General features: G+C 35.7%; 1 protein-coding gene across 2 annotated transcripts in view; it reads right to left on the reverse strand.

The window, feature by feature from the left end:
- KLHL4 (kelch like family member 4) overlaps positions 1-22,235 on the reverse strand; it is an 81,359-nt gene that overhangs the window by 16,919 nt on the left and 42,205 nt on the right. The window contains exons 2-4 of one of the 2 annotated variants that reach the window (XM_048077449.2): positions 20,764-21,178; positions 2,455-2,628; positions 1,864-2,000 (exon numbers count right to left, since the gene is read on the reverse strand). In XM_048077449.2, the coding sequence (XP_047933406.2) occupies positions 1,864-2,000; positions 2,455-2,628; positions 20,764-21,178 (726 nt within the window). The remainder of the gene's footprint in view (positions 1-1,863; positions 2,001-2,454; positions 2,629-20,763; positions 21,179-22,235) is intronic. The other variant, XM_048077454.2, reaches the window with a different exon arrangement.

Raw genomic sequence — 22,235 nt, forward strand, 5'->3', positions numbered from 1 at the left:
AGAGGCTTGGTTACTATTATTTGAAAATCTGTGACAGAGGCAGTAGAAAAGTCAGTTTTCCATAGCAGTTTTTATCACAGTCCCATCTCTTCCTGATGCCCCTTGCTTTGTAACTTGAATAATACATTCCAATTTCTGCAAGAAATGAGGAAGGTCTGGCATGGTGCCAAAGCAGGCAATGTTTGCATTTGGTTTTCACTATACCAGTGTGATTACCGAATGAGAGCATATAGCAAAAACATTACATGTTCTTGTAAATAAAGGTTGCAATATAATGTACTTGTATGAAAGAGGGAATCCTCATTTCATGAGCAAATTTTCAGTATTTCATAGATTTTATAGTCTGGCATTTGCTTTTGTAGCAAATTTGCTTTTGTTCTTGTATATTTTTTGTTTTGTTTTGGTTTGGTTTTTTACTTAAGTAAACTGAAAGAGTTGAAATTTAATCAAGTGGGATGATTTCTAGATACATGTGGATAATAAGCATCCCACCTCTCAGCTTTCTTGTGCTTCTACTCATCTATTTCCTTGGGTAATATATGCTAATTCAATGCCGTAACATCATGGCTTTATGCAAGTTGTACAGAATTCCCTCCTGCCTGTGTTTATCCCCTTGTTTGTACGCACAAACACATAAAGGGTCTATTTTGTGTATAGAAACTTCTGTTTCCAATCTGGGTTGCAGATGGCTTATCTTTCTCGAGATTTGTCTCTTTACACAAGTCAAGATTTATAAACTGCCTGACCTAGCAAGTGAAGTCTCCTATTTTTAACATTTATGCTAATACCACTATAGCACATATAATGGGCTCCTTGTTTGAATTTAAACATTACTATTATAATTATTCTAACTCCTTTTAAATTCCTGTACAAATACTGATATATGGGTGCCATCCCTGGCAGTGGCAGGGGGTTGAAACTAGATGATCTTTAAAGGTCCCTTCCAATACAAACCATCCTATGATTCAAAAATATACCTATGGTATGTCTTCCAACCTCCCTGTCTTCATATGTTTTCATATTCAAATTGTTATTCCATTCAAAAGCTGTATAGTAACACAGCGTTTATGATCTACAGCATTTTTCCCTGTTCAGTATAGAGTATGAGAGGAATTTCACGGTTTTCTGACTTCATCTTTTTGGCTATGTGGCTCAACCATTTTGGATCCAGCAATATTGGGGTAAATGTTAAAAAACTGGGGGAAAAGAAAGTAGGGAATGTATATATATATGCAGTGTTCTGGTATTTTAAAATACAACATTTGAATTTCATTAGGGTAAAATCTCATTAATTTTTCAAGAAAAGATAAGTAAATATATTTAGAATATGGTGGCACTTTCTTATGGCAACAGTTGTTCTACTCATCGTTGATACCATATCCCTGTTGTCTTCTGATTGTTTCTGCTCAAGAACCTTGAGTGAGCCAAATAGGTGTCAACCAGGCAGGCCATTTCTATAGCTTCCCATGACATGAAAGTTCATACTACCCTTCCCTGTGTCACCTTATGGGGTGAGCAACAGGCAAAATATGTTCTTCTCTCGTAAAAATTCCTAAAATGATTTACATCTAGTTAGAGAAAGATGATACCCTATATGCATTTGTCACATCTTTTTTTTTTATCTTCTAGAACAAGTTATTGTAGCATCACGTATCCATACTTATCTTCCTTCAAAACATGGATTATTTTAGTAAAACAGTAGTATTTATTCATCTTCTCTAGAGAAAGTCTTACATCTTGAATGCATGACCTACGCATTTATTTATGTACTAGTATAAAATGGAAGAAGTGAAAATTATGTATTCATTGAATAGTTTATATCTTCCTTTACACCTGTGATGTGGGTAACGCAGGAAGAATTACCTGTGTAGGCATAGCGAACCAAAGCTTTCAGGGCATCCGGGTCTACTCCCTCCATCTTGATCTCCTCTTGTTTTGCTTCACGCACATCATTAGTAAACATGGCAGCAAAATAATCGGACACTGCACTGAGAACCAACCTTGAAATAGAACCATTTTAGGAGGACTGCAAATTACTTCATAATCTCAATAGCAAGCACGAAGTTCACTATTAGTATATAATAAATGGTGTGTGCAATAGAAACGTTTCCTTCAGCATAGAATTTGAATCATACAGTAGTGAGCAATAAAGTTAAAAGGTAATTAATAAACTAACTTTCTTCCATAGTGCTTGTTTGGGCAGTTTATCTTCACTGACCTCGCTGTAGTTTGACAGCAACAAGAAAGGAAGATGGCAGCATCTGTGGGTCATATTTGACTCTCATTTTATTTGAAATAATGAATACAAAACTGATTGCATCATTTTATTCCAGTCTTAGTTGATGTCCTAATTATAGTAGCTGTTTATTCATAAAAGACAGGGTAGGCATACCTTTTCCTAGTGTTTGGAAATTTCAGGCTTTGAAGCCATGTAAACAAAAGTGGAATGTGTACCTGTGAGCTGGAATCTTTTGGTCTCCAACTATGAGAAGAACATCACACAACTGCTTCTGCTGCAGGTAGCTTTCCATTTTGCGGAAAGTTTGCTCTGCATGGTTTGTGGAGTGGAAATACTCATCAGAGCCATTGGTGTTCATTCCAAGCAGTGAGCTGCTGGTTGTTGATAGCCTGTAAGGGAAAGAGGCAGTGTGATGGCTGCAGTGTTGTAAGCGCTGATTATGTTCTTTACATAATTTAAGTTCAAATAGCATTACAGAAATGTTTAAAATTATAAAGCTCATATGATTCTCCTCTTATTATGCCTTCTTCCATTTGTTTCCGTTTGGTGTTTGCAAGTTTTCATTTGTAGACTGCTTGTAAATTCTAGGGTCAATGAAAAAAAAAATGTTTTACTGAGGTTGTGCTCCTCAGTTTTCTGCTTCATATCCAGGATATGTGTCCAGGTGCACTGTTTGTACAGCATTGCTGTGTGATAAATGCGGCCTGCTAATCATGCACAGACAGGACACATGGAAAAACAAACTCATTTTCCTGTGATACTAATATTTAAAATATCTTGAGGTATTAAATTTTGGATGTTGTATGTCTTTAGGTCTTATTTCTATTTCTCTTCGTACTTTAAACTTTAAAATTATATTACTAAATGGTAAGGAATCATAATACAATTTAAACTACCATATAATTGTAGACAAACTACCAAACAAAAAGCTGATGAAATCAGAAAATTATATTGCCTTTAGAACCTGAATGCAAATAAAGAACTAATTTCTTACCTTTTCATGGAAACGTACGTTATAATTATACTCCTTCTATTCTGGAATCCTCTTAGCTATCCCACTTATATAATTTTTATGGATATTTGTACAAGATTTCTGTTCTTCTAAAACATCATTCCGTACTGCCTTTTAATATGGATCATGATGCAGACTGAAATCTTTTTGATACCTTCTTAGAGAAGTATATATTTTTATATTAATCTGTTCGTAGTAACATAGTAATGCATTTGTTGATATACATCTGTATCACATATCTTGAAAATGCTGCAATCTGTGACGTTATTTTAGTTAAATTTTTTTAGAAAAATGTTTTCTCAGTTTACAATAGTATATATTATTAAAACCTATAGCACCTCTTTTTTAAATCACAAGACCAGTTAGGAAATAGTGGAAGCTGGTTGACTAAATATATTGATTGTCTTTGATACTGTTAATGCATATTCATAAGTCATTAGGAGCGATAAAATCTCTTCATGAAATTAAAGTATTAAAATCTAGCAGAGTATTAGATTATGTTACAATGGAACATTTGGTTTAAAAAATACAGAAATTAAAATTGGGTGAATCAGTAATATAATCAGAAAATAGAGATAAATTAGATCGTATACTTTCAAAGATCATACATCATTAAATAGCTAATCAGGATTCAAGGGGAATAATTAGAAATCAAATTATATGTAATCCTGAATTGAGACCAGTAGAGTTTTCTGTCTCCTCTGCATTATGGGAGAGTTACTGAATATCAGTGCCTTTCTGAATGGTACAAAACAAAATCAGCATCGGTGTGACCATTGTATGTCTACGTTTTTCCAGGTATATATATTTTTTTCCATCTTAAAATCCGACAATTCAAAGGTCTTTGGATTTTTGTATTGCAATTACTGACATCCCACAGCCCATTTGCAATATGGCATCTTTGAAGCACTGGTATGTCGAAAGCCTTCAGATGCCCAGTGCATTTGATGCATTTCAGGTGCACCTGAGTACAGTGTAGTCACTGCAGCTTGGCTCTGCCAGACTCACTGGATGTGTAAGATCATTGACAGTCTGCACAGATGCATGATTTCTGGTATAACTGAGGTATATCAGTCCTGAGGTGTATGCATATGTGGGAACAGCAGATCTGATGCATTTCAAACCCTCAAACGCATTGCACATGTGCCCAGTTTGTGTACATGTATTTTTCTCTGGATAATCTCAGATTATATTGATATTGACAAATATCTTAATATATTCTAGCTTTCTTTTGAAGCCTTGTTACAATTTCAAACGTTTCTTTGTTGTTTTGTTGTTGTTGTTGTTTTAAAAAAAAAAAAAAAAAGAAAAAAGGGGCAAACCAAGTTCACCTATAATGTGTATCCTTTGTAGTTTAGAGCTTACAAAAATTAATTTGTCTCAGTGAGTTTAATGACTATACTTTTTGTTTGTTTTTCTTCAATGCTTCATTGAAAATGAAGAAGCTGCAAAATTGGATTATATGCTCATTAGTTTTGCAGCAGCTATTTAATGCCAAATACATACTCTGTAACATTTGTGCTTTGCTATTAACATCTTAAGCTTTCTTTCACACTTTCCTGAAAATTATTTTTTAAAAAACATTTTGTGTGAGATTTGTTATATCCACCTTTAGTACTGTAAATATATATTACATCTTGCTTATCCGTGATGTTTGCAGAACTCAACCAGAGTAATACTTACCCATCCCTATTGCAAATGGACAGGGCCAGTTTCTAGAAGTAAATAATTTCCTATAGTGTGTATGCATTTGTGAGCAGAGCAGTCATTTTCGTGTTGCAAAGATTTACAAGCTTAAAGTCTAATCATTTTGTTCAGTCCTGGATACTTTTTTTTTCTCATTTCTTATTATATTTGTTTATTTCCCTCCATGTATGACTATCATTGATATGCAGACAGCTCAAATATTGAGCTTCAAAATATAGCACTGGGGAGCAAAAAAATGCAGTGAACTATATAGAAGACAGAGGTTAAAGTACCTTGAAGAAAGAAATCAGTAAAAATACTGAGTCTGATGCTTTCATGTTGAAGTAAAATCAGAGATGCTATGGACTGTAGCACAAAGATAGGCAAGCTATCTGCAGAGGTGTTAGTTTGAATATGTCTACTTGTCGTATCTTGTTCTAGGAGAACTCGACACATTAAGAGAACTCAAGGTTCATGTAAACCTACTCAGAAGCATGTAGAAGATAGAGAATTGGTTGTTTTCTATAAAATGGGTACAAGTTTAAACAAACAAGATCTGAGGTCTATTAATAATATTTATAGTAATAACATTTCCAGAAGTATATATAGTCCTATGATGAATAAGGAACTATTTCCAGTTAGTCAGGAGAGAAAAATATTACTAAACAGTTTTGAAGAACCAGAAACTCAAGTTGCTTAATGCCATCTTTGTGTTAGTGTTGACTAGGATTCTGAGATGTTAACGTTATTAACGCTAAGAACTTAAGAACTCGGATTAGCCTGGAGAGAACGGAGGTAAATCAATACTTAAATGATTTCTAAGTAACTGAGCTGTATGAATTTCTTCTTGGGTAGAGAGACAATTGAAATAAATTCAGAGTTTTCCCATAAGGATTTGTGAAGGATAATGAAAATACGGTGCTATTCCTTAAAAGAAGTAAAATTAAATTGTCAAGCAGACCGTATAAACTGAAAACTTGAAAAAGTAATCAAAAAAATGTTAACTATCTAGGTGGTAACAAGGAAATAAATACCAGCCAGCATGGCTGTTCAGAACGAATCATGTCATAGCAGTTTTTTACTGACAAGATAACAAAGCTTACTGGGAGAAAAACATTAGGTGTCAGAAATCATGTTGACTTTTGGATGACTTTTGACGGTATTTCACATGACATTTTCAAAATCAAGCTTGGATGGCATGTTTTAAGTGTAATAAATGTAAGAGATATGAACAACTTGTATAGGCGCTCTCAAAAATTTATTGGGGATTCGCTTTCAAAGGAGAATGTTCTGAATGCATTGCAGGTGAATTCTGCCTCTGATGCTGTTCTGTATTTTTATTACAGATAAGTACATGATAGAAATAGGGTATAAACATCACATTGGTATATGATAGCAAGTTGGAAACTTTTGGGGAACAGAATTTAAAAACTGAAGGCGCCATCTTTGCTTTTGGCGTTATCGAACTTCATGCAAATTTTTACTTTTCAAAAACGTGCTTACACTTTCACATGAGTAATTATCTGACTGAAATACAGGACGAGAAAAGACAGTTGAGGTAACAGCTAGATTGTAATGGATCCCAAAAAAGCTGTTACTCAGAAATGGTGGTGTGGAGGGAAAACTTCATCTTTCCTTTGATCAGGGGAATGGATGTGACAAGTTTTGTGGCTCATTCCAGGCCTGTCTTCTACAGTTCTTTAAATTTTTGAATTATGTTAATTTTCTGTCTTCATAAAGTACTCTTCATTAATCAATATGGCACTATTCATTAATCAGTTTATAAATGATAAATTCACTTTTCATCATTATTTAATTATAACATGATAAAACATACTTGCTATTTAATTGCTGTGTCCTTTTTTAAATTCAGTATGATCTTAAAGTGCCTCATTATGTGTGCCTATGGCCAAAGACCAGAAACAAAACTTGACCATTAGGAAGCTTAGATGCATAATATTGCATGAAAAAACAGGTGATGAAATGAAATATTTGAATTTGTTGTTCTTTATAAGGCTATTATTTATATTTTTATGGTGACCACTTCGCTGTTAGATATTTGTTGGATGTACCTGCTCTAAAATTTGTGGAATCCAGTTTGGTTATCAGTGTCACTTTCAGCTTTTGATTTTGGGTCACTCTTATTCTGAATGGTAGGTCACACCAGCCATCAACAGCAAACTAGATACCAGTTAGAGACATTAATAAGAAACACAAGACATCCTAAGGACTTTATCACAGTTTAAAACACTGATGTGATGTCTGTTCTGAGGTTTATTAGATGTGCTTTAGTAGTGACAAGGCATTAGACAAAACTGCAACTTCATCAATTCAGTTTGTTTGTGCAGCAATATTTACAATGCAACTCATCATTTTTTTTTCACTCATTTGTTTCTGCTTATTCAAGAAAACTGCAGTCAACCCCCACATAGGCAGACTCTTTCCTAGTCAGCTGCTTGAGCTCTGACTCTCTCTCTATTGGGCGATGTTGTGGGGCTGGAGACTGAGAGATGCTATTTTCCTATGCCAAATCATAGGAACCCAGCAACTGTTAGAGATACCCTACATCAGCTGGCTGAGAAATAAATAAGAAAAGTATTTTGGTTAGGAAGCCATTTCTGAACAAAGCATAAAAGAATGCTAAAGTCAATGCACCTGTACTAAGTGCTTGCTGATAATATGCCAATCAGTAGTTGTCCAAACTTCTGTCTTAATATTTCTACTGCAATTGTGTCCTTTATTATTTGCTGTTTGTAAATATAACAGCTAAATATTGCATTAGATTTTTAGGGTATGGGTCAAAAACTTTGATCCAAAAGAATGTGGAAGATTGTACCATGTTGATGACTGTAGTAACATTAACGTGCAACGAATAACAGAAAATGATGTAGCAAAGGAAGAAATAAGCAACTGCAATGTTATAATTACTTAAGTTAATAGAGAGACTGCTGACTTCTAACCCATCTAAATCGAAACTTCGTCCTGACAATCCCAGTTTAGAACTTGGAGCTCTAAAAACAGGCTGTTTTAAATAATTTTTTATTGCAAGTTTTAATAGAAACATGCCACTCTTCTCAGTTAGAATTAGTTAAAATAACTCCTTCCGTTTGCAATTACAGGTATAAATGTGTGTTTATGAGATTTTGTTCCTGAGTTTTGGGGTTCAGTTTTGAAAAATTTTCAGCAACTTTTTGCAGAACCATTCAGAAGTTTCCACAGACATTAAAATAAGGAGCCAACTGGCCTCCACTTCTCTTCCCACAGAACGACAGTTTGGGCAAAGCCATGCAGTGTGTCCCATTGCCCTCTGGTTTTGCTCACAGCACCCATGCTGCCTTCCCAACCAGACTATGAAGGAGTGCAGCTCTGCTGGGAGCAAAATCCACAGCTCTGAGACGCCCAGAGTGCAATAAGCTGACCATGGAGGTTTCTAGTGAGACAGTGCAAATTATTCAATTCACTGAAAGGACTGTAGAAGCAAAAGTCGACAACTCTTCCTTCTGTTATTTGATAGCCATTGGATAACACAGTTTAACTAGGGATTTTATCACAATGATCTGCCAGTGTCAAAATTTGTAATATAGTAGGGATTTTCAAACTAATGATTTGCTTCCTGATTCAGATTAATCTGAATATGAAGCTTTACTATAAATATTATAATGGTGTGACTTAAGAACACCTATTTCCATAGCATGAGATACTTTCATAAAAATTGAAGCTGTACCAATATCTAATCAGTCTGGAGAACACATTGGGGGTACATCCATGAGTGTTTTATTATAATGGATATATGTCTATATTCAAAGACGAAGTGACTGTCTCAGGCAAATCATTTAAATTAATGCTATCTCAAATCATCATTCAAGATCATTATCCTCCAGGAGAATTAACATTGTGTATATTTCCATTATGTAATAGAGATTATTAACCAAGTGAAATGTTTCAGGTAAAAATACATGAGTATATATATATTACCATATTAAAATTAACCTCTGTTCTGATAATGCCAAATGTATTGGCATTGGACGAGAAATTCAGTCAGGCTGTTTACTTCTTGCTCAAATTTCATGTAGCTAGTGATAATATTTTTAGGTAATTTAATAGCATCTTCCACAAAACGACAAAAAATGATGTGACTAGAAGGCATTATCTCAAGTTGTCAAAATGTACAAAATGAAAAGTAATGACTAAATTCTGGACATGAGCTGGTGGCATTTTTATTTATAGAGGACATAAAAAAAAATTACAAGCCAAGGGCAACAAATTTTGTTTAAATCCAAGCACAACGAAGGCCAGATGAAACTAATTAGGTCCATGTTTCTTACTTCATTAAGCACCTTTCAGAAAGACCCCTGATGGAACATATTTTGGGGAAGAAGACATGCTTTATGCTATCCCCTCTCATTGCTTTTAGCAAAAATAAAACAAAGGGGGAGCTTAGAACATGTGGATAAAATGCAGATATAAAAAAAGTGAATGTGAAGTGTTTCCGATCCCAGCAAACAGAATTTTGGAAGGCCGGAGAATAACTAATTCTCAATCCTTGCCCTCATTACTTTGAACTTTGCAGCTAATCAGATACAGATACTGCTGTGAGATTTTTAAGACATCTTGGATATATGAAAACCTAAACCAATACTATACTACATTAACACGTGCTTCTCACTTCTTTTTTGGACTTTATCAAAGGCGAAGGGACTCTATTCTTGTGCTTACCATGACCTTTTCATTTTTTTTGCATCTTTTTCTTTCCTACTTTTAGCTATTTAGATTCAAAGTAAACAATAGCAGGACTTCTGCTTCTCTTACATAGGAATACATGATGAATAGGAATACATGATGATCCCCTAGATCATAGGAAAGAAGATCACACCAAGTAAACATGAGAAAACACAATGTGCTTGCCTTTCTATCTTGATGTGAGTTTACAGATCACCTTAATATATTGCAAGTCTTTCCTCTTTTGAGCCAAATAATCTGCTAGAAATTGGTCTTGTATTTGAGAAAGAGTATTTGGGGTATAGGAAAACTCTGCAACAGTTTACTGAAGAAATTAACAGATGAGAAACTTAGGAGTCTAGAAATCAAGAATTCCACTTTTCTACTGTTATTTTTCAAAATTATTTTAAAATATGGTATTGTCTGAAAGTCACTTACTAGAAAAGATTTTTTTAAATTGTGGTTTTTACAATCAACTGATTTATGAAATGTCATAGCAATAGTCATTGAAAGTGAAATAATAGACATTTCATATAATTATTTGATATACAGGGCACAATAAAGGATTTTTAGGAATTGTATGGACTTAAAAGAAAACACCGTGGAAAATGGACAGACAAGGTATCAGACTGAAGTACTGTTCAAAATATATAAGGCAATACTTCCAGATCCCAGATGAAGAATAAAAGCAGTTCAGTAGATTGCTAGTAAATAGATCCATGCCTTAGTGCTCTTGGTCTTTACACAGTGTGATCTTAACAGGCCACACTGTCCTCCAGTCCTAACTTGGTTCTTCTACTAATGGTGCTAAATTCAGTTTTGAATTCACTGTAATGCTAAGTGAAACGGTGTGAGGAAGCTTTAATTTAAACTGCTAACTAGTAATTGAGCTACATATTGAATTCCTCTAAAGAGGAAGTAAGAGGCACATCTGGCACATCTGTGGCATCTCATGGGAGCTTCATGCTGAGAAACTTTATTGGTCTGTTGTAGAATTAAACTGGTCTAAATTTCTTTTATAGATGAATTTGGGATCATTTAAGTGAATGAAAAAACAAATGAGGACAAAAAAATCAGTCCTGACTTACATCCTTGTTCCTTTCTGTGCTTTTCTCACTGCTTCATTGTGTTGTGATTGAAGAGTCTGGCTCCTTCATGACCGCAAGGCTGTAACTTCCCAGGAAGCTGTCTTACACTGCTTGTAAATCCACTATGACAAGATTTGTCAAGAGACTGAGTTGGCTGTCCTGCCAGATAATTTTACTAGGTCAAGCATCTCGGACAGAGAGATCAAAAGTCCATCCTATGCCACAATACTAGCATGTAGAATTGCAGGATTTCTTTTTAAGTCATCGCATAGAAAGGAATTCCTGTCCTTACGTGTAGTTTTCTGTAAGTTGAATGACAGCCAGATGTATGGTAAGCAATCTTCAGTGAATGTCCTACGTGAAAGTCAAAATCATGACTTGGAACAAGCATTTCAGTCTTTATATGCTTTTAACAAAGTATTAATGCTACAATATGCATGTTTGATTTAAAACTCTTCAAACAATCTTAGTTCAATATTTACATATGTTTTGAATTACAGTTTATGACTCAGAAAAGAAGTACAGAATTCTCCAGAGTCTTGGACAAAATAGAGGACTTTCTGCAGAAAGCTGTAGTGTGATGTCCAAAATAACTGATGGTTTTCCTTTCTCTGATTAAATTACTTTGTAGCAAGAATCAATTTCTGCCTCTTTCCAACCAAGTCTAAACAAATTTTGGTGATGCTAAAACCATACAAATGTCTGACCTGTATTAAGGTCACTGAGAGCTTAGTACTGTTGGCACACACAAGCAGTAGGTCACTGGAGGAACAGTAACTCAGGCCACTACAAAAGAAAGATAGAAAAGTCAGAAGGTAAAAGCATAGCTATAGATTTATATTTTTGCTGCTCTTTCCTTCCAAAGCTCCATTCAAATTTCCCATATTGTTGACTCCCTATATCACCTCTCTTACCTGACCACCTGGGCAGGAGGTGAAAGATATTTGTCTAGATCGTGGATACGGATCCAAGTGCTCTGCCTTTGCTTGGGGCTGTGTTTGTCTAGTTAATGCACACCCTGGAAGAAAGAGGTGCTAGTAGAAAAGATCTGAGTCTCCTGCCTGCTCAACACAGTGGCCTGTGAGCCTCTGATTGTGGCAGACTGCAGCTGCTTCCAGGCTATCACACACCTGAGGTCTAAAGAGGTAAAGGGAGCATGCCAAACGCTGTGGCAGTAAATCCTGCTTTACTGTGGCAGTAAAGCTGATTATAATATGTGTTTTGGCAAGTCACATCTGCCCTATGGTCAAAAGGGTGGGCCAGAAATGGTGTCACCAGACTTACTCCTTGTATTTTCACAATGTATATGGTGCAGGCAAATCCTTTGCCCTAAATAGCCAACTATCTAAAATATGAACCAGAATGGATCAAAGCTGAAGGTAATGTTTCCACAAACATCCTCAGTATGGAAACAGAGATTTTTAATTACAAAGCTTTTGCTTTATCACAGCGGTCATGGCAAAAATGGAAAAAAACTAACTTCCACCAAAGATACAGAACATGACTAAGATAAATTTACAGCGATATTTTTGTCTGCATGTGTGTATATGCTCATCTCTATTTCTTCACGTTCTGAAATGGTATGACAAGGAGCCACAGAGCTTTCCTGAGCATCTGTGCTAAATGAACACTGTAAAAGAGGTTTCCCTAGCAACCCAAACCATATGTAATAGCTTAAAATAGCTTTTCTCCAAGTCCTAGGATTTCTTAGTGGTTTGCTCATGATTTCCATTTAAATCAAGGTATATTTTCCCAGTTCAAAAAGGTTGTTCATTTTCTCAATTTCTGTTAAAATGAACAGGCTTTGAAAATTCTCGTCTTGCAAGAATGCATCCCTTCCTCTTGACTTCTAATTTATCAGGTAAACTGAAGCATAGCAAATGGTAGCAGTGGCTCTCCACTTTATCAAATGTATTCCCTTTAAGTTTGCTGTTCAAAACATTTAATTATAACTATACTGGTGGTCACTACCACCTGTTGTAACAGAAAATATCTAGTTAAACTAGTGGTCTGATTTTTGTGATATTATCATGAGAACTGTATGCTGTGTGTGATATTATCACGAGAACTGCATACTGTAATGCATCAATCTTAATATACACACATTGCAGTATGCATTTTAGTAACAGTTTTTAGACAAATTATGGTGCTTGAAAAGACTGATCAGTTATTACGGTGTTCCTAAGAGAATAGGTATCAAATGCCATCTTTAATACAAGCAAATTGTGATACCAAGAGGCTAAGTGATTTCTAAGCGAGTTTATGTAAGACGGAAGAAACAAATCTGAGGTAGAACGCATGATATTGATTTTGAGTTCCTAGTGCAGCTAGTCACAAAGTCATGTGTTTTAAAAGTTTGAGGCAGACTGAGAGCTTGATTTTGGTTAAATCAAGTTTTAATACATGGGTAAGATCTCTAGATTCTTGTCCAAATATTTTTGAAATATGTGTAGCAGAACCAAAGAAAGAATGAGATATCAGACATTAAGTTCTTTTCCAACAAATATGTTTGTTTAGCCTAAATGGGTTTTAGTTGAGAAAACAGTGAAGAAAACAATTAATAGTGTTCTGTTTTTGTACTGTTTCATTTCTAAATAAGATATCTTTGCATAACTGTAGAACCCAGCATGACAATGCAATGCCCTATTTCTTGACAAAACATTTTTTAAATTGTAACACCAGATCATATATTTTAACCTCGAATATAGTGGCTACAAGGTGGGGTATTCCTTTACATTATTTTAATTATCTTTCTATTACCTGTGAGCAGGAGACAAGAGTTTTAGTGAATTATCCTTTCTCATCTTATAGAATAAAAACAGTTACTAGAATGAAGTGCAAGATGATTTATGCTATTAATTATTGGACAGGCAGAATTGTTGGAAAGAGTCAGGCCATAAGTTCTTGTTTTATCTATTTTAGTTAGCTTTTAATTGAGTTTTCACTATTAAGCATTTCCTCTGAAAAGGGGAGAAGGAAAGGCACTGGGAGAAGATTTGTTTTCAGAGCTGAGTGGGAAGTTCTGCCAGTATATTTGAGGATAGAGTCACTGAGGTGGGGGATGATTTCACAGAGGAGAAAACTTTGCTATGGATTTGTTTTAGAGATCATTTTTTAGTTTACTTCCTATACTTCCTATACTTCCCTTTAGCTCTTCTCTGAATCTGGACAATCCTTCAGCTTCACTTTTGTATTTATTTAGCCTGCATACCTACAGGTATTATATACAAGCTGTATTCTTTATCATACCACCTCATACAGCGATTCTTTAAATACAGTATGATTTTTCTTTTACTTGAGTGAATTGGTATGTGTTGGGCTAAATATGGCTTTTTAACTACAACAAGCAAATCCCTGTATTTCTTTAACTATGAAAGATTTTAGTAGTGTTCCTTACTACAGTATTTCAAATAGTTCAAAGTAAACAATTCAGCCACAAAAAAAACTATGAAAATAAATTGTTCATTTCTTTCAAATTTCTGTCTATGGCTTTCAAATCAAGCAAACTCTCTCCCCTTTTCAAATAATGCTTCAACAATTTCCTGTTGATTTCACAATTGTATATGTTCAGTATGCAACAGAACTGTTGCACTGTAAAATCTGATCTGCATTGGTCACATGTGTTTAATCATCTGCTTAACTTTTTTTCTGGAGACATTAAGAAGTGATTTTAAGAGCAGTAATAACTCTTCAAGAAGTAATTTAACAGCTGTATTTGCTGAGAGCAAGCTGCATGGAGTGGAAATGAGAAGATAATTGAATCATAAAGAAATTGTTTTGAAATGGATAGAATTGTCATAGTTTCTTGAATTACTATTAAATGATATTTTTCTTTTGCCCATAATAATTCATGTTTGAAAGCTATGCATGTCAAATATAAGCCTGTGTTCCAAGTTCCTCAAAAGATGTCATAGTAGAAGGAGAAAGCAGGAATATCTGCTGAGGAAGCCTTTGAGGCATATTGATTCTAATTCCTGTACCAAGAGATCCTATATGAGGCAATAGTATTTGTTCAGTCCAAATGACTTCATTTGTTACTGCTCATTACATTCCCCCATGGCCTGAAAAGTCCTATTCTTCTTTTGCAAATTAGCAATTTCTGGGAAAAAGGCAAATCTGCTCTTTGTAACTAAGCCTGCATGAGATGCCGCTTGCTAGAACTTCACTAATTTACTACTTTTAGCAAACATTAGATATCAAAGGAAACTCTTCAGTTGTGAGTTACAGTAATATACTATTCAGCTTGGTTTCATTAATTATCCCATGTGCTCCATGCGCCATTTCTTAGTTCATAAGTAGAACCGAAATAATATCTGGCACCAGCAGATGCAGCATCTCATTGATACCAGTGGGGTGTTCTTCAAACATCATTGCCAAGAATATCATCCTCATCCCCCAGCTCTAAACTTCTCTTCCGCTGCACTAAAATATTGAAATGCCACATGAGCTGTCTAACCATCACTTCTGAGAGGAGATCAGCTACAATATCTTAAATAAACCATTTCAAATGTCCCCATTTTCAAATTCATATTTTGACTTTTAGTTAAAGGTCATCTTTAGCAGACCATTAGTTTTTGCTTTTCACTGAGGTTATAAGGAAGCATTTTGTCTATCCATAGCAGACTGGCAAAAAATCATCTTTTTAAAGTATATTGCTGAATATGTATGGCTAAAAGTATTAAAGAAACTGCAAAATTCTCCACAGGACAGAAGCATCATTTCTTTTCCTAGTTTTTACTTATTGACAAATTCTTCAGTTTAAAAGTAACATAAGTATTATTTCTAAGCACTTAAAAGTGAAAGAGAAGACTAGCAGGCAACAAGAATTTGTCAAGAATAAAATGTTAAAATAAGTTGAAATCCTTCATTAATAGGCTGTATTAGGCAATATGGAGAAAAGAAATAGAAGTAGCTGTCATTAGTATCTTGAACATGAGATATTCTTTGTTGTTGTCTCATATCAGATACTACAAAGTTCATCCTGAGGTACTGTTTGGAATAAACTATTGTGGAGCAGGTGCAAAACTGCTTTGAAATCATACTTGTATAGTAGTTATCAATGGTTCAGTGGTAAATAAGAGGCTAAGTCAAACTGGCCTCCTAAGGAACTTTCCACTAAGGTTCCACTGTGATTTTCCATGAATTTTCTAAGTGTCTTGGAGGGAGGAAGGAATAAACAGAAAGATCATCGGAACTTTATTACAATTGAAGACCATGCCAAACTGAGGCAAGCTGCAAACACATTGCAGAATAGAATTGAAAGTGAGTATTAACTCGGTAAATTGGAGACATTATCTGATTAAAAATAAGGTGAAAATTATTTCTGGTAAGTACTATATTTAGGAACAAATAACTGCAAAAGTGTACAGATGGTTAGGAACAGGTTTTTGGTGCAGGGTCAGGAGGCTCACATAAATCACAAGCTAGGCATGAACAATAACACCATGTTTTTCACACACACACACAAAAAAAAAAACACTAGACAGGATATTCAAACAGTTTTTTTAGCTGGAATGACATGTATGTAATCCTGCCTTATATGCCAGAATTATCAAGTTTTAACCAGAACATACCACAATACTAGAAGTATTGGAAAGTGTCAGCATTGAGAACAATGAAAATGGTCATAGTTCTCTAGCATAGGAATTCTGAAAAAAATATTGCAAGAATTGCAGCTCTTCAGACTACAAAAAATAAGGGGAGCAATGTGTTTATATATATATATATATATGTATGTATGTATGTAACTCCATGGGAAAAGATCAAGAAACTAATGATCTTGAACTGTAATACAAATAAGCAAGGAAGCACTTAAATATTGTTGACCTCACTTCAGCATAGAGGGATTGACATGCCCTCTGACTAGATGGCCAGTATTCTTTATTATGTTTGCAAACCTATTATGTGGTAAAGTTCAGATTTTTGAAAACTTTCCATCAAAATGCTGGAATTGAAAGCATGAAATAAAATCAGACCAATTAAGATTTCATTTAAAAATACAAGCTACTGCTGTGCGACATTAGGAATAATCATTTCTAAACTTTTGCCTTAGGCATCAGAGATAGTTTATGAGCCTGAATTCTAACTCATGAGGGGAAAATAGTGTAATGGTGTACTACTCTGAATGTAGCACTTTATCATCTTTTCTGCAAAGGATACATCATAGTCCTTTCACTTAATAGGTGCATTGTCATTCATTATCAGTCATTCTCATGAATCAGTGGTAGGACTGCTTATTAGTTAGGATACTCGGAATTGGGCACTTAATACGACAAACAAACAAACAAAACCCTCTCAATTTGCTTTGACCAGTGGTTTCACAGAATAATTCATATGTTCTGTTTTCACTAGGGAAATTATCACCTCTCCTCTTTTTTAGAAGTGGTCTTTCATGTTGAAAAACTAAGCTGAGTATCATTTCACTGAGTATTAGTTAAAAACTGAAGAGGGCACAATGAATGTGTGGTTTAATGACTCTTCCCAAAAAGGTGTTCAGCAGAAGAAAACATGATGGTATGTGCCTTTGGTCTGTGCCACATTAGCTAACAACACACACAAAAAAGTCATCATATGGCCAAGAAATTAGGGTCAGATACTGTACAAGGATTTATTCATTTTCACCTCTCACAGTATTTGTCTGGATAAAACGTCCAGCATACAGCTAGACAAGTCCATGATATGATGGGTGAACAATTGACTGAAGGGTTGGGCTCAAAGGGGTAGAGAAAATGGAGCTATACTGGGCTGGCAGCCAGTCCCAAGTGGGGTTCCATGGGCTCCATTTTCTCCAGTTCTCTTCAGTGTTTTCATAAAAGACTTGTATGCAGGACTTGAAGGTATACTGAGTAAATTTGCAGACAACACTAGATAGAGAGGAGCTGTTGACTCCCTCAAGGCTAGGAGGCCTTGCAGAGAGCTCTTGACAAATTGCAGGGCTGGTTAGTCGCCAACCACATGAAATTTAACAAAAGCAAGTGCTGGATCCTGCACCTGGGACAGGGTAAATCTAGATGTCTGTACTGACTGGGGTAAGAGAGGCTGGAGTGCAGACCTGCAGAAAGGGATCTGGGTGTTCTGGTTGGCAGTAAAATGAATATGAGTGAACAGTGTGCGCTGGCAGCCCAAAAGGCCAACCATATCATGTGGTGCATCAGGCACAGCATAGGGAGGTTGAGGGAAGTGACTGTCCTGCTCTACTCTGTACTGGTGCGGCCTCACCAGTATTGCCTCAATTAAGAAGATACTCCTCCTTAATATTTGTTTCCATGTACATCAGGACCAACTTATGTGCACAAGCATGTGTTTGTGTATTGCACATAAGGATATAGTTTTTGTCAACCATCAAACAGAATCTAAGCTTGCTTAAGGTTGAGGTATTGGTCTGATTTCATGTCCTTTCCCACTCTTTAATGTCTAAGTGGCATGTAGCAATATGTTCAGTTTGATAGAACACAGACTGATTTGGGTCGGAAAGGACCTTAATGCCCATCTCGTTCCAACCCCCTGCCCTGGGCAGGGACCCCTCCCGCCAGCCCAGGCTACCCAAATCCCACCCAGCCTGGCCTTGGGCACTGCCCCAGATGGAGCACCAACCTGGGTAGCCTGGGCCAGTGCCTCACCACCCTCTGAGTGAAGAATTTCTTCCTAATGTCTAATCTAAATCTCCCCTCTTTTAGTTTACAACTTTTCCTGCTTGTCCTCTCACTATCTGCCTGTGTTAAAGTTTGTCCTCCTTTAGAGTACAGCTAGAAATGGAACTTCTACAGGCAGAGGTAAAGTCGCTGGTTTACCGACACCACTCAGAAGGTATGATTCCTTGTGCAGAATAAAAGGAAAATTTCTATGAGGTTGTCTTTGGTATCCTCAGGTATGGAAAATTTCTATGAGGTTGTCTTTGGTATCCTCAGGTATGAATGCAAAGGAGCATATGGATGCAATAATTGCAGTTCCTTAAGCATGGCTTTAGCAGTGTAAGAGTTAGGGGATACTGCAAGTGCCTGATTTTTTAGAGGTGTTAATTACCAGAAGATCTCATTGATTCCAATCAGTTGTCACTATCTGGAACTTCTGAAGAAAAAAGAGGCACAAACTAATTTAAAAGGAAGGTTTCAAAAGTGCAAGATGAGACATTGTTAAAGAGATGAAAATACGTCCAGCAATTTTACTGAAGGTGTAAGGCTTCTCTTTATTTCTTCTCAGTATTTCACTTCGAAGCAATTAGCACATTAATGCTATAGCCAAAGAGAAAGATAGATGATTTACTTAGTGATTTCACTTGGTACATATTTAAGAAATTGGAACTATGTTGTAGTGTCTTTAATGATCTTTTTTAATTCATTGAAGTAAAGTTTTAATTATAGCGAAACTTGTAGTCATGATTTGCTTCCTAAACAATGCCTTAAAAAATCAGACTTTTAAAGTGTATTTTAAAATTAGCTTTAACCTAGAACATGCATAAAAAGCTTTCATTGATAACTTAGAGAAAATACACTTAAATATAGCAATACTTCATGAGATATATACACTCACAAACCTTTTCTAAAAGCTGCACATTTAAACTGCTCAAGAGAACTTAAATTTGAATACAAAGGCACGAAATTTCATGAGGTCTTAGCAGAAAGTTTATATATAGCTGGAGAAAATGACACATCTTATTTTAGAGGGCAGTGCCTTAATACCTTCCAAACTGAATTCATTATCCTTTTTTTTTTCCTTTTCCTTTTACCTCCTTCACCAGAAAATAGTTATCTTGATTATTAAGAGTTCCTTAATTTTTTTCAAATAAAATTGCCTTTCTGAGGTGTGCCTAAAGTTACTTTTTTTTTTTTTTTTCCAGGAAATGTGTACTGTCTTTTGAAACAAATTGCACTTAGAGTAGGGGTTTTACCCATTACAAATCAGTACATTAGGAAGCATATGCAACTATCACATTCCTACCTCACTGATTTTATTTCATAATGAATTTACATAGTATACATGACTACTAGTACTGTTTTCAAAATGACATTTTGTAATGCATTTTTTCAGTCTGCAGATGTTCCCTATACCAGATGTACAACTTGAAATATAACAACTGCTAAAAATACACAAGCTGTCAGCTTTGTTTTACTGAGAAACTATAACTTCAAATAAGATGGATTTGTATTTAAGTACAGTGTAAATATCCAAAAATATTCCCAAACACTTGATGACAATCTTATAAAATGGTGCAAATGATCACATTATAAATGCATAATTTGAGTCCAAGGTGGGGTAAAGGTGAGGTAAAATTGTTGTTCTATAAGCTAATAATACTGACATCAATTTCAAAAACATCATACAAAAATTAAATGGCATGCTTAGTGAAATAACTTGTACTAGTATTTTCTTCTCTATATTAACATCTTAAAAATAGATCACTCCTTGTTCTTACACCTTTAAGGTGTCATAGCTGTCATATTTCTTACCTGACCTTGCAGAAAGTATGTCTCTTACTGTGCTAAACAAACTGTGAAAGTAATGTGATTTCAAATAAACCCTTAAAAAAGCAAGTAATGATGCTCCCTTTCCACTTAGTTCAGGGTTAATTATACTTGTCAAAGAGACAGTAAAAAAGGCAGTGAAAAATTTGACAAACTGATGGCAACCACACAGACTGTGTACCTCCAGCAGTTCCCATTTGTCAAAGTTGCACCCATTGATAAAGTCAGAATGAGGACAGTATTTCAGAAGGCTCATTTTTTCCATTGTTCTTACACAGAATAAATCAAGACAAAAAATTAATATGTTGTAAACTGCAATAGAGAAAATTTGACAAGCTGGCAGATTTTATTTTTATGGAAGTTCTGACATGACGTATCTTAAGCAAAGAGCAAAATTTCATGACAGTGTTCCTTCTTGCTTTTTAATGTGAGTGTGGGTGTGCACATATACAAAGTGAGGTTAATGCGGTAAGGAGCTCTGGTTAAAAACAAAGACAGTTTTAGGGAATGACTTGGATAGAAGTATGGCTTTTGAAGTGCAGACTTTAAAAGTCCTACCTCTCTGCAGATTCATCTGAATTTTCCTCTGTGATCATCTGCAACTCCTGTGGGGTTTTGTTTGAATCTTCTTTGACACAGTTTTCCTCTGTGCTTGTTTTGGGAATATCTTCATTTGATCGAAGCTGTTCTATGAGGTTTTGTTGATGCCAGGCTTGAATAGATCGGTGGTGCACCGGGGTTGGACCTGGCACAGGTGCCAGTATATTGTGGTGGACAGGACTGCTGTTTTTCTTCAGCCCATTTCTGTCCCGAGAGTGGTTCTTCAACCTGTTCTGAACCGGTGTCCCTCTGTGTTCATATCCTTCCTGCTGATGGCAGCCCCCCGTGCCTGCGGAGCCTTGCGAGGGGTGACTGAACCACCTCCAGCGGAGCCTCAGGATCTGCTTCACATCAAACTCTTTCTTTCCAGATACTGACATTTTTCCCAGGAAAAAAAAAAAATGTATATATATACAAAAGCCTATTCTTTTAGAAAGGAAACAGATTCTTTATCTCTTGTATTTCAACTCCTCTTCTTAAGAAAAGACAACAAAAGAACAAATACCGGTAGCTTGCTCTCTCTCTCTCTCTCTCTCTCTCTCTCTTCTGATTAATATACTGCAAGCTCTTCAAGCCGATGCTAAGCTGCTGCTAACTGTATAGGTGGGAATCCATACTGACAGGATGATGAGGTCAGACCTTAAACAAGTAAATCAGCTTAGCACAGGAAAGCAGCAACCATAACAGTACCCAGCTGCTAGGCTTACACACTCACAGCACTATAGCACAGCTCTCTAATATATAACCTAGCCTCACATGATCCTAAGGGATCTTAAGCTGCAACTTAAGATGCAGGAAAGCACACACAAATAAAGTGACAAGACTTTCTATCTCACGAGGTTTTCCACTGCTAATAAGCAATGCTGCATTTCACAGAAGATTTAGAGAGAATTCTTTTATGGACTCCTTACACAGATTTTTGGTAATGATTCACTGTGAAACTGTCCTGCAGTTCATGTGTTTCCTTAAGAGGCTTGCATGTGTTTATCTTGCTGTGTAAAATTCCTACAAATGGCCTCAGTGTGGTAGCACTTACCTAAAGGAAAGAAGCAGCATTTCAATATGTTGTGCAGAACTATGTATTTTTTCACCTACAGATATATTTCTCGATGTGATTGCAGGGAGAGAGAGAACAGAGGGAGGGAGCTCATAAAATCGGAGATGTGCTCCCGGAATGACTGTATCTGTGGAAAACACAGTTTCCTGGCTAAGTGCCTGTGTAAACACCCTTTGTCATCCTGCTCTTAATTTCTCACGGACGATGAAAAGAGTGTGATTTTTTTTAAAAAAAAACACCTTTCTTTTGACAGTGTACACTGCAGCATGTTTTCAGCAAATTTAATAGATTTCTTATATTCATCCTCATCCGTTTGTTAATGGATGGGGCTGTGAGAACTGTTCCATGTGTATTTTGAAATAATGTACACAGA

The sequence above is a fragment of the Anser cygnoides genome, chromosome 13, assembly GCF_040182565.1.
Source record: "Anser cygnoides isolate HZ-2024a breed goose chromosome 13, Taihu_goose_T2T_genome, whole genome shotgun sequence".
Classification (NCBI taxonomy): Eukaryota; Metazoa; Chordata; class Aves; order Anseriformes; family Anatidae; genus Anser; species Anser cygnoides.